Source organism: Corythoichthys intestinalis, chromosome 1 (assembly GCF_030265065.1).
Source record: "Corythoichthys intestinalis isolate RoL2023-P3 chromosome 1, ASM3026506v1, whole genome shotgun sequence".
Classification (NCBI taxonomy): domain Eukaryota; kingdom Metazoa; phylum Chordata; class Actinopteri; order Syngnathiformes; family Syngnathidae; genus Corythoichthys; species Corythoichthys intestinalis.
Genome location: NC_080395.1, coordinates 44,100,645 through 44,114,933, shown reverse-complemented (window position 1 = coordinate 44,114,933; position 14,289 = coordinate 44,100,645). Strand labels below are relative to the sequence as shown.

Sequence of the window (14,289 nt, the reverse complement as noted above, 5' to 3'; positions counted from 1 at the left end):
CAACATTGGATCATTCAGAGATCCTCACTGAACTTCTGGAGTGAGTTTGCTGCACTGAAAGTAAAGGGGCCGAATAATATTGCACGCCCCACTTTTCAGTTTTTTATTTGTTAAAAAAGTTTAAATTATCCTAGAAATGTTGTTCCACTTCACGATTGTGTCCCACTTGTTGTTGATTCTTGACAAAAAAAATTAAATTTCATATCTTTATGTTTGAAGCCTGAAATGTGGCGAAAGGTTGCAAGATTCAAGGGGGCCGAATACTTTTGCAAGGCACTGTATGTATGTATGTATGTATTATTTGTCTACAGTCGTTTCTGCTTTTATTCATTCACATTTTTATTTGTTTTTAGCCTATTAACATTTTTTATGAATCTAAAATTTTATTATGGGAATTGGATCAGTGGATGTTGTAGTTGTGTCTATTGCAATTATGTATGAAGCCCTTTGAGACAATTGTGGCGATGAAGTATAAAATATAGTTGGGTTAAAACAACAAAATATCAATTCAAGTCACTTAATTTATCATTAAATATATTTAATATCTGAGTAATCTTATAATTAAAACCCAATCAAAATAAATTGGAGGTCTATCGCCGACAACGGCTTGTGATGACCAATTTAAATATCCTCTTTGACGTTTGAAGTTGTATCGGAGTTGCGCATGCGCGTTGTAACTTCATGAATATTGAATGCACCTCCCATCTCGGTACCCTTTGATTGGGCCGTTGTGACTCCGTTTCCTGTGTTTTTGTTTTAGAGCCTCACTATCGAAGACGCTACTCTCATCCGAGGGACTCGAAGCAGTCCGTCTCCCGCCGTCACTGGACTCAGACGACGTCATTGCGCGCAATGGACGGAGGACACCGCTGAAGTGGCCGCATCCACGCGTGTCGGACACGATCGGAACTATTTTCCGTCTGCTTTGGATATTTGGTCCTGCAACTTCAAAGTCGACTCTTCCTAAACAGAAAACACTTTTGGACCGCAGGGGGAGGCGAACACAGTTGCTTTGAAGATGGTGAGTGGAGTTTAACCTTTATTGAATGAACATGGCTTTATTAGGCACACCTGTTGTATGTTCTGGGATACATACACTACAAAATATACCATTTTACAGAGGTAATGCAAGTTTTATGTTTGTCATATTTTTCCCTTGATGTAGCTATATTCTGACTTTGATGTATTGCTGTGTAACACGCACTCTTAACTTTAACCCTTTGTATTGCAAGTGACTACTTTTGGGAATAAAAATAAAATGTTAGCCCCATCACTTTCCTGTAGTTATAATTGAGACCTGTTCTCCACATACAGTATCAGGACATAATGGGTCATGTCGGCAATTATAAGTAGAGAGTTCAACCATTGTCACCAACAGTCTAATGCATTATTGATCTCTTTTATTTTTACGTTAAATTCCCCAAAATGTCATCACTATCTCTCTTAACATCATACTACTTACTCTGCAAATTTAAAGAATCGATTAATCAGTTATCATCAAATGCCTTTTCTGACCACTGTGATCTTTGAACTCACTACCCCTAAAATGAATTGTCCTTTGTTTTATGTTTAAAAATATCCTCCAACTTTGGTGATAATGCCTTTATTCTCTCTTTAGTCATCTTGAAGTCAAACATACATACAAACAGAAATACACGAAACTAAACACCTAAGCTCCGCCTTTCGTAAGTTTCACCTACTGGCAGGGGTAATTTTATTATTATTATTTTCATGTTTTTAATGAATAAATAAATTATGTAAATATTAATCATAAAAATAAATATTCCAAATAAAATGAAAACAGTTCTACTTTCTTCTTTAATCATGAGCAGTTGAACATCGTACAGATATTTATTTCTAATAGTGAATGAGTTAATCGTCAGATTTATCTACACCTTTATATAACATGAGAGTTCACTGATATAGTTTGACACGTACAGGACATGTCCTTGTCACAAACCGGTTATTCATGTGACAAGAATCAGGTAGCATGTGTCAGGCTGAGTGTGTGTTTTGCCTGTTCACTGCATGGAGACAGGTTTTTCCTGGTTACAGAATGGCATCCCTGCAACAGACACACCTAGAGGTTATATGGCCTCATTCAGTGTTGTGTTTTGGCAGTAGGTATGAAGGCAAAATGTGGTGAACTGGTGTTAAATGAGGGTAAAAAAATGTTTTTGAGTCTTTTTGTCGGATATTCTTTCGTTACTAACACACCTCCACTGAAAAGAGATGTGTGCATGCTTTCCAGGAAGTAGATGGTTTTTATTCTCGGAAGCACCATTACAGTATGGCTTGAGTTTTGGACTAAAGCTGCTCATAATATTGAACCTGGAGTCTGAGCCACTTGCAAAACCCCAAGGACACAGGTTGCACAACATTCAGTCTACAGAGTATCTGCGTTTAAATTGTAGTGGAAAATATGATTAACATTGAAATGGGTATTCACTTAATAGACTGTATCACACAATCAACAAGTGTGTAGTGAGAGTAGCCAGACAAACTGCACCTTTTATGAAAAATAGGATACAATGAATCAAACTCAACAAAAATCTTGTTTATTCATGTTTAGGTGTTCTTCAGGCCAAAGACTGTATGCTTTGTCATTGAAACAAGCCATAAATATTTAGACTGCCACTCTAAGTGAATAGCATCGCCCTGTAGTTGCCTCTGTGCCAGATGCCGGATAGCATGTCGGCATGACAGCAGATGGTTTGCATTATTTCTCTTTCTCCTACACCAAGCCCCCTCTTGCTCTCTGTCTGTTTCAAAGCTGTCGCTCCGTCTCCGACCCGTGGCTGCTGTTGAGATTTGAATTCCAGCTCCCTCTTTCGAAACAGGACAGACACCCGTTCACCTGGGGAACTCGTTAGGCTTGTTGTTGCTGTGGTTCAACACACTTCTTCAGCTGTTCCACACGGGCTCTTTTTCACAGCTCTGATAGTTGTTGACTTGTTTGAACCAGAGTGTGAAGCAATCTCAGCTGTGCAATCATCTCCGCTTACTTGAAATTGACTTCATGTTCAATATGATTTGTAATAAGTGGCCAGAAATTTGAGCACATAAAAGAAAGAGGGCTCTCCTAAACTTTTCTTTCATTTTTCACATTTTTTCAATGCATGTACATGACTTTGACATGTTCCGTGTTTAGCATGTGTCCTTGGGATTGCTCTCCACTGTATCATGATGAGATAACTGCCCCTTAAAGAGATCCACGGACCTAAAGACTTGTAGATAAATCTTACTATGAGTTATAATAATTTGATATGAAAACCCCTCTTGATGTTTTCGTTATCATAAAATTTGTAAAATTAGTTTAACTAGTACATCGCCATTGTGATGTTGCAATGCAATTTGGGCGGGGATGTCAACGGGTTGCACTGCCGGGCTTTCTGAATATGACTCTAGCGGAATAAACATGTCATCAGTTCAGCCCTTTCAATTTGAACCCGAGAGGAACATTAATGGGCAGGACAGCACTGTCGATATTTCACAAAACGAGCAGCAAAAGCAAAATGAACAGGAAAGATGGGATGAGACAGAGTAGGATAAAACCGGTAGTGTTCATGTAGCAAGTTCGTCTAGTGACAGCGACAGCAAACACTCTCCTACACAAGTGACGTAGCGGGACAGTGTTTGTTCTTGACAGCAAACACTCTCCTACTCAAGTGACGTAGCAGGACAGTGTTTGTTCTTGACAGCAAACACTGTCCTGCTACGTCACTAGAGTTAGAGTAGGATAGTGTTTGCTGTCAAGCGCTTCAGTTTTTGTTTGCAGATCTATTGTGTGATCAAACTTATTCCAACATAATTATGAAGATTGTTAGCATCCAGAGCTGTCGTGTGCTTCACATATGATTACAATACACAGCAGTTTGTCTGTTTTTGCAGATAGCAAAATGAAGCAAATATGATGGTCACCAACCATCATATTTTCGTCTCATAAAAGCGCTGTCTAGATTGATGATCGTCCTCTTGTTCTCAGATTGTGCGCCCTTATCATATGTTGCTCCAGAAGCTGTTGTGGCGGTGAATAAACACTCTTTTACATTTAGTTAGACTCATTATCCAGAGGTGCTAAATAAACAAGTTACATCGTAAACATACACAGGCAGCATGAATACGGTGTAAATAAATGCTTGAGATGGATAAGCGACACAGAAAACGAATGATTGTATTAAATTTAGTTTGATTGCTGGCTATTTGTATCATTTTCTGCCCAACAGATTATAATGTGCCTTATTTTGCACATTGAGATATAAGAGGACTGTCGTGTACTTTATATGTACTAAAAGCACATTCCCTCCTGCAGGTAGTGTTCAAGACCACAATGTTTGGTCAAATTAACTAACACCACATGGACCATATTATTTATTCTACATCGACAGTATGTGTATTGTTTATCGATCAGTAACTTAAGTCCTCAGATGAAAACTAACAAATCTGTTACGGTCTGCGAATGCAGAAGTAAGGTTGGAACCCAAAGCAGACAACAATAACAGTGGGATTACGCGCGATCACGAAAAGTGAGACAAAAAAAAGTGTGTGACGGGAGATCGGGGTCAAATTTTTTTTTTTAAATGAGGAAAAACCGCAGTGAGAGGCAGACAAACGAAAAAAACAAAGCAAAGGTGCAACTAGAAACGAAGGGATCGAGAATGCAAACTGTCAAATGCCAGCAAGTCAATATCCTGGCAACCCGCCTAGGATCGGTTTAAATACACTGATGAATAACTGGAATTGGAAGCAGAAACAACATCAGGAAGTCATCCCACAGCTCTGTAACGAAACAATCTGCAGCAGAAAACAAGCAGCAGAATGTGACAAAATCATGCCAGTCGTCATACTGGCTTCGCTATTCTCCCAGTACAACCCAACCGGGTCATTACCCCCAGCATACATTGTGCGCGTAACACATGCAGCCCTCGTTAGGTCAAATCATGTACTGAATATTATAGATTTTTAAATCAATGGCAATATTTATTTTATGTTTCTCATACAATATTTTACTAAACAAGAACAATTGTGGTTTATTAGAGCCTACAAGTCTTAAGTCTGTGGTTACCTTAAAATAAAAAAAAAACAAACAAAAAAAACAACCCATGTTCACTGTGACATTGCTACTCGCATTCTGTCTTTCATTAGATGGCAACTGAAATGAGGAATAGCTGCAGAATAAATATTTACACCTTTCATAATTTTTATCATACTGTGTGTGTAGTTGAACATTCTCAAGCTTAAGATGTCCTTTCTGTCATAGTGAGCAGTAAATGATCAGAAATTAAACATGCATGAAGTAAACAATACTGAGTTGAAAAGTGCGTGCGCTCATTGAATACCAAGTATCACTTGGATGTAATCCCATTTTTCTCTCCTTAACCCCTGCAGTTTAAATAATGATGTGACTTGAGTTTCATAGATACAATATTAGTTAAAGGCTAATAGCTAAAGCTCCAATAGCTTAGAATCAGCAAAAAGTTATTGGTTTGGATCAAAACACAAGTTCAGTCTTTAGCTGAGAAACTGCATAGTTTCCAAAGTTTATTTAAAAAGATATGTCAAAATATACTTTGAAGTCTTCTTTGCTGAAGAGACTGTTTAACAGTTTTAACATTTTACACAATACAAACGGAAAGATCAGCACATTTTCCTACGGTGTTGGTATGAATTAATGTCTGAGAAAAGTTTATAACTTTTAATGAGATGTTTGGGTACCCCTGGAAATCTCGGGGCCCCAGGCAATAGCTGTGTTAAACCAATGATAAGTACGCTCCTGCTAGTGAGGACATCAGGCATTTGGTATTCCTCGCTCTGATGTGACTTCACTGTGGAAGTGGTCAGATAATCTCAGCATTTTTCTCCTCTTGTTTTGAGCATAGTGTCACTGTATGTCCCCAAAGCAGCATGTGTACTGTACTGTGGTCGGTAACTCTGTATTTAGGCCTCGGCTTTGTTTGGCGAGTAACTGTGTCAGTTAAGGGCGTAGATTTGCATAGGGACGGTAGGGACATGACACTACCAACTTTTTAGGATGCTGAAATTGTCCCCACCAACTTTTAAGCAACCTTATTGGCATTCTATCATGAGTTCAGTTATATAGATAATTTAGATTGTCTTTCCATATGTTGTATGAATAGAATCGACCCTACCATTATTAAGTGAATTACTTTCATCATGTTCAGGCTGATATTTACCTCTTTTCACTTGCTGTATGTGCCAGTCCATTTTTCCCTCAAACACACATTTGATTGGCTGATGACATGACCCCCACCCCACACATACACACACACACGCACTTACAGCCCAGACAGAAATAAAATATGTCAACAACATGCCGCCTCCTCTGCCCCCTTCGAAGACGACGGAAATTAGAATTTTATTTTATTTTATTTTATTTGCCAGCAGCAACCACTGTAAGTAATGTAAAAAGATGTCAGTGTTGTGCAGGTGGGGAACACACCAATAATTTTGCTACTGAAAGTCCGACCTGCTTCAGAGTTAGCATAACATTAAACTGTATGAATTTCCTAACCTGCAAACCTCGAGTAGGAAGCTGCTTCGAGAGAAGTGTCCTTCAGTATGTTTTTTACTGTTAACATTATTAGAATTGTAGTGAACCGAGGTTTAACCCTTTCTCCCCATTTTAATTTTTATTTTATTTATGTGGTCTTAAAGCAGCCCTAAGGAGCTTTCTTTTTTTATGTTGAGTTTGGTTGTGTTTGTGGACAAAAGCAGTAGTGTTTTACCTGAAGGAAGGTATTTTTGGTATTCCCAAATTCAGACATTTTTTCAGTTGTATTTAATTTCTTTATTTAGACAGACAATGTTGAGTGGTCTTAAGACAATTGTTTATTTTTTGTATTCCTAGATGGTTAAAAGACTATTGTGTATGTTGATATAATTTAAATTCTGTTCAAATATTGCAATTTAAATCTGCGAAACAAAAAAAAAAATCCAGACACATATTCTGGAAGTTTTCAAAATGTTTCTTTAGTATACGTAGTTTTTGAAAACAAAGGTTTGGATCGCACGATGTATCACTTGCACGAATACACATGAAAGTTATATAAGTCGATACAGATTTATTTTGCATTGATCATTTAACTATCAAGTAATTAAGTTCATATTTGTGAGAAATGTATCCCTGACCCCTGTTCACCCAATTTGTTTGGTCTTATTAATGTCCTGTTCCCAGCAAAAAGTGTACATGTAGGTTATGCTGTTATATCGTCCCTACCAATGTAGAGACCAAACCTACGCCCTTGGTGTCAGTCTTTTAAGTAACGTGAATCCCTGACTTGTAACTTCAGCTGCCGTGTTTCATTTAAGCAAGGAGGTTAGTGACATTACCTAATCAGAATGTTGATAACCACTTAGCTATGACACTATCAATATCTTCCTGCGTAGACAACTTTTTATTTATTTTTTTCTATTGAGCAAAATAGTGATGGCGTTTCTCCCCATTATGTAACGGGGAATAAAAATTACTTCCTAAAGGAAAAATGGTTTGTTTTAGGTAAACCCTGCTTTCAATTTACTACAAATAAGTTTGAATGTGAGGATCTGCTCGGTGTTGGGCAGTACTGTATAATTTGGAAAGACTTAAGGCTATTGGGCTTTGTTGTTTATGTAGGCATTTACAGTGCCTTGCAAAAGTATTCGGCCCCCTTGAATCTTGCAACCTTTCGCCACATTTCAGGCTTCAAACATAAAGATATGAAATTTAATTTTTTTGTCAAGATTCAACAACAAGTGGGACACAATCGTGAAGTGGAACAACATTTATTGGATAATTTAAACGTTTTTAACAAATAAAAAACTGAAAAGTGGGGCGTGCAATATTATTCGGCCCCTTTACTTTCAGTGCAGCAAACTCACTCCAGAAGTTCAGTGAGGATCTCTGAATGATCCAATGTTGTCCTAAATGACCGATGATGATAAATAGAATCCACCTGTGTGTAATCAAGTCTCAGTATAAATGCACCTGCTCTGTGATAGTCTCAGGGTTCTGTTTAAAGTGCAGAGAGCATTATGAAAACCAAGGAACACACCAGGCAGGTCCGAGATACTGTTGTGGAGAAGTTTAAAGCCGGATTTGGAGACAAAAAAATTTCCCAAGCTTTAAACATCTCAAGGAGCACTGTGCAAGCCATCATATTGAAATGGAAGGAGCATCAGACCACTGCAAATCTACCAAGACCCGGCCGTCCTTCCAAACTTTCTTATCAAACAAGGAGAAAACTGATCAGAGATGCAGCCAAGAGGCCCATGATCACTCTGGATGAACTGCAGAGATCTACAGCTGAGGTGGGAGAGTCTGTCCATAGGACAACAATCAGTCGTACACTGCACAAATCTGGCCTTTATGGAAGAGTGGCAAGAAGAAAGCCATTTCTCAAAGATATCCATAAAAAGTCTCGTTTAAAGTTTGCCACAAGCCACCTGGGAGACACACCAAACATGTGGAAGAAGGTGCTCTGGTCAGATGAAACCAAAATTGAACTTTTTGGCCACAATGCAAAACGATATGTTTGGCGTAAAAGCAACACAGCTCATCACCCTGAACACACCATCCCTACTGTCAAACATGGTGGTGGCAGCATCATGGTTTGGGCCTGCTTTTCTTCAGCAGGGACAGGGAAGATGGTTAAAATTGACGGGAAGATGGATGCAGCCAAATACAGGAACATTCTGGAAGAAAACCTGTTGGTATCTGCACAAGACCTGAGACTGGGACGGAGATTTATCTTCCAACAGGACAATGATCCAAAACATAAAGCCAAATCTACAATGGAATGGTTCAAAAATAAACGTATCCGGGTGTTAGAATGGCCAAGTCAAAGTCCAGACCTGAATCCAATCGAGAATCTGTGGAAAGAGCTGAAGACTGCTGTTCACAAACACTCTCCATCTGACCTCACTGAGCTCGAGCTGTTTTGCAAGGAAGAATGGGAAAGAATGTCAGTCTCTCGATGTGCAAAACTGATAGAAACATACCCCAAGCGACTTGCAGCTGTAATTGGAGCAAAAGGTGGCGCTACAAAGTATTAACGCAAGGGGGCCGAATAATATTGCACGCCCCACTTTTCAGTTTTTTGTTTGTTAAAAAAGTTTAAATTATCCAATAAATTTTGTTCCACTTCACGATTGTGTCCCACTTGTTGTTGATTCTTGACAAAAAATTAAAATTTTATATCTTTATGTTTGAAGCCTGAAATGTGGCGAAAGGTTGCAAGGTTCAAGGGGGCCGAATCTTTTGCAAGGCACTGTAGTTCACCACTTGACACATATTCTGGGAAGTGACAAGCTACATATGAATTGAAATAGAATACTGTACATTCAAATAAATAATGACTTGTTGGAAACAATTACTTGCTGTATTGCTTTTCTTTTTAACATATTTAATAATTAATCGAGGTTATGGAATTTTAAATTGGCCCTTGTGTATTTCAATCTTTTCTGTTTTGGCCGCACTGCTCAGTTTTAGGGGATTCAGATATATGGTATGCATTAAACAGCCCTTTGCCTGGATTTTCACTGCCAGATTTTTATGAATGTCTATTTACAGTGACATCTTTATGAGGGGAATGTCACTGTTTATATTTATGCAACACCTAAACTCGCCATGCGCACACTCCCAAAATGCTTGTCGACAACATACCTGCTGCAATAACAATTACCGGTAAATAAAACCTTCCTATACTGTTTAATTTGACTCAGAGAGGTTTTCATCTCCTATAGTCTAAAAGCAGACTACACAAACAACACTATACCATACGAAAAATATATGTATGTACAGTGGGGAGAACAAGTATTTGATACACTGCCAATGCCCATTGGCAGTGTATCAAATATTTGTTCTCCCCACTGTATATGTGTTTATGTATACATATATGTACACGTATAATGGTATATCAGTCTACTACTGCCCTCTGAACTGAATGATGGGTCAAGGAAGGAGGATCGTTTCCATGCATGTGGCTGTAAATGTCATTGATCATTGACTTCTATTGATAACAGTCAATTAGATTTATTATTCAGATTAGATTGAGCTTTTACTTGGATCTGAGTGTATAAGATTCCTTTTTTCTCCACTCATTCTGCCATTATGCATATCTAAACTGTAATGAGAATTATCACTTGAACCATTTAGTGTAAATCCAGAGGCAATTCATTTCTTTCACAGACAGAACTGACATCGTCTCAAGTTTTATACACTTGTTTCATTTCTAGATGAATATTTCCTGAACACTAAGCAGATGAACATTCCATTCATACGTCCATTCCCTGTATGTTGTACGGTAGGGGACGTGAATTATGCTTTGCATCTGAGTGACTCTACTGTACATCAACATATGAAAAACCATGTAGGCATTCAGTCTCATAGCTCATCTGTTAATAGCTGAAGCATTCCAACTTAAAGCATGAAGCCTTTTCCTTGGCTGCGATCTGATACAACAATAATATTATTAGACTGTCACTGTAAGGTCCGCTGTTGTGGTTGTGTCTTAGCCAAAACTTTTCACTTGATCATGCAGTACAAACTTCAGTAAGCTGTTTGATGAAGAATCTTCTGTTGATAGTACTCCAAAACCAGCAGGACATTAGCGGTCACAATTAGTGAATAACAAAATAATGCAAAATATTGTTCTAATAATCAAACATTAGTGTTTTTTAGCCTGTATTTGCCTGTTCATATGTCTGCCTATTCATCCCCAAATATTATCTTACCCTGCTTTTCTGTGTAATGTGGCGAAAACTCGCATAAATATAGAGAGCCCATTGGAAACAATAACAGCCAAAGTATTTAAAGGTTTGTCAGGTCATTTTGTTCCTCTGGAATATTGTTATGTACGGTGTCAGCCTCTCCTTTTAGAATGCCACTTCATGCCCAGATAAGAATACCATGCTATTTCACTGTAGTTTTTTAGCGATTAATTATTACACAGCATTACACAACATTTGGAAGACTCTGCTCGGTTCAGTCAAAGCTCTTTAAAAGTGCCATTCATTACGTACATGAATATATGTTACAGAGTGAAACTGTGTTATGAAACACTAATACCATTGTTAGGTTCTTTTAATGAGTGCTGTGTATTTTAGTTAAGACTTGCTGCAAAGAGCATTAACTGTACTTGAACGGCTCTGTTTGATTTCTTTCTGACCAAAAACTCTGATGAGATTCCTTGACTGAAAGAAATACCTTTTGTTGCCATAGCCGAGATCTTTTTGTTTCCTATCAGAAATGGTCATTTGTTTCTAAATTGCTTGTGTAATTTATCTAATACAGTACTCGACTATCAACCAGTCTATTCATCAATAAGTTTATTCATATAGTGCAGTAGTGGCAAATCATGGATATGGTTTTCTTTGGAAGGGCATTATGTCAGCCAATCCATTTAGATGTTGAACTTATAGCCTGCCATTGACAATGCTAGACGTCCAATCAATTTTGACTGAGAGGGTTGGCAGCAAATGCTTGTTATTAGCTCAGCCCTGTCAAAATGGATTGGATGTCTGGCTAAGTCAATGGCAGGGCAACATGAACATTCACTGCTAGTCCTCCCAGTTGAAATGAATTGGATGTCTCACGACTATTGTTGTCAATAGCAGGCAATGAGTTAAATAAAAACAAAGGAAAATACAGTAACTGTTCTTTTTATTTATTTTCTTTAAAAAATTCCCAGATTTCTCTTGACTATAGAATTTTTTTTATAAACATTTCTATTTCAGCGTGAAACATAAAGTTGATGCATTTGCTGACGCGGGCTACACAAAATCTGATCCATTAGTTAGACACCTGATAGAATGATTTCTCAACAGTTGTACTGAAGAACTTGACAGTATACAACAAAAACACAAACTCTTTGACATTTGAAAGTTATACTTCAAAAAGCAGATTTGAAGTTACTTTTTAACAGTAGCTCAAAGATGCCATGAGGTTGCATGACATCACTCATGTCTTTTAACATGCTAAATCTGAAAGTAAACAAGGAAAGTTATACAAACATAGTGGGAATGGTTCAATTATCCAGTCACATTTAGATCTACTTGACTTTATTCTTCAAACATTAACTCTTTCATCTCCACATCACTGAGTCCTGAACATTCATTAAGTCACATATCCTGCAGTATCATACCTATTGTATTATAGGACTGTTCAGTCTTAGCGCAGGTCTAAATGCTTAGACCAAAGGGTATGCAGGAAGTTGAAAAGGCACAGGAGTCTCAGGTTTAAAAGAAAAAGAGTGTACAATTGTTTCTTTGCATGCATTCAGTGCCAAAGTGCCTCAGGATCATTGATTGAAACCTGAGTCCGAAGTCCTAGTGGCACACAGAGAATGGTCATGACTGCAGATTTAAATTCTACCACTACTGAGACTGCTCTGTAAACTACTGTGCTGTACTGTTACATGTCAGTGCTTTTGATTTCCATAGTTGCACCCTGAACGACAATCATCTAAGACTATATTTAGAGATTTTATTTTTTTAAACACTGATTCTGTCAGACATGTTTCAGACAAGCCCTGAGGATAAAAGCTGCCTTAACAGAACTGAAACAGTGTGTAATTTTAGCCCGTGATGTGTTTGGGATATTTTGTTTGGCGGGGCAGTGCACTACATACACACCCTTCCCTGTAGACATAGCATTATGTGACTTTACAATTAGTCAGTGCTCATATTACCATTATCCAGCAAAAGTAACAAATTACTAGCATATTATTGCTTATCTGTGTGAAGTCGAGATCTTTGACAAATTACATATTGAAACTTGCGATCCCTAATTAGATTTGTGACACTGTACTGTGCGCTTAAAACGGAGTACAGGTATTCCCTGGGTTACGACATAAATAGTACCTAGTTCCTGCTATGTCAGGATCCCCTCCTCCCTCCAGCAGCATTGCCGCTGTCCTATAGTTCCTGACGGCGTCAGGTCCCACTTCCTTGTTCTCATGCTGCTGCTGCTTCTCCCCCAGTGCCAACTCTTCTTGCGAGTCCCGATCCGTTTTTTTGAGTTCGGACGGCGGGCTTGTGTTAAGAGAGGTGACTCTGCGACCTGAGCGGCCATGATATCCCCCCCTCTCGCCTCCCTACTCTTTCAGCAAAGCGACTTACTCAAGAGTAAAGCCTGAATATTTATTTATTTATTTAAAGCTAGAATAGTCATTGAATATAACGGCATTTAACAAAACATACCTCACAGTATCTTGTTTTTTACTTTAATTAATATGAAAAATAATACAAGTTTTCGGACAGTTATTTTGAGGTTTAGGGGTTATTTCGAGGTACTTAAAGGTTTAATTCCGACTTACGCGTAAATTCAGGGTACATCACCAACCTACGAACGGACCTCGTTCGTAACCCTGGGACTACCTGTAATTATCTTTGTTTTATGATTTGATAGTGCACCTAACAGGGAGTGGCAATAAATTGCTTGAAGTGAGTTGAGTTCACTTTCATACAGCAATCGTAATGTCAGCTAAGTTGGTCTGAAACATGGCTCGCATTCAGAAAAGTCAAGTCACTCATATCGCAAAGTGTGACTATTTTTTTTGTTTGTTTCGTCGTTTCATGTTTTCAATTTAGAATTTAATTACTTTCCAAAAGTTCCAAGAAGGCACGTGCAGTCATTTTATCTTCATTTGGCCTGATTACTCATTTGAGTAAAGTACAGAGAACAGATTGGAGTACGGTTGTCCAAATATTACATTCTCTTCCGCTTAAACTAAACCAGATAGTTCTTGGAATCAAAGAAAAAGTCTGTCAGGACCGCAGATATGTGTTACAGTATGTTGGTTTTTGGCTGGTTATAATGTACTGTAGTCATTTTCGATTTGGAGACTTTTCATACCATAACTATCATTTTCTGAATCGTTAAATTTCACACTGCATTTAAAGATCCCATCAAGAATAACAATAGTCTACATTTGGCTGCACTTCCTAGTGACGTTGCTTTGTCCAGTGTACTCTCTGTGATGGATTGCTGGATATTCACAAGCAAAGTTCATGTCTCTATTTGTCAATATCCATACATCATTCAATTTAAAGGCAAGCCACTAAAGCTGGATTATAGACAATAAAAACCACGGCATAAGGACGCCTGATGAGTTGTATCAACTACATCAGGAGTGACAAACTCATCTTTATCTGAGGGTGATGTCTTCCAGCTGGGGCTGTCACAACAAATCAGCTAATAGATGAACTGAATCGACAATTTTGTTAGTGGATCCTTTTTTAAAATTTATTTTTATTTTTTTAGGGGAGACAAAGTTGAACTAAAACATTTCC

At 38.0% G+C, this 14,289-nt stretch overlaps 1 protein-coding gene across 2 annotated transcripts in view; it reads left to right on the top strand.

Annotated features, from left to right (window-relative positions):
* The first annotated feature begins 744 nt into the window (after window positions 1–744).
* myo1ea (myosin IEa) overlaps window positions 745–14,289 on the top strand; it is an 80,124-nt gene continuing 66,579 nt past the window's right edge. For both annotated transcript variants that reach the window (XM_057851385.1, XM_057851377.1), the window contains exon 1: window positions 745–1,021. In XM_057851385.1, coding sequence (XP_057707368.1) covers window positions 1,019–1,021 — 3 coding nt within the window. In that variant the 5' untranslated portion in view covers window positions 745–1,018. The remainder of the gene's footprint in view (window positions 1,022–14,289) is intronic.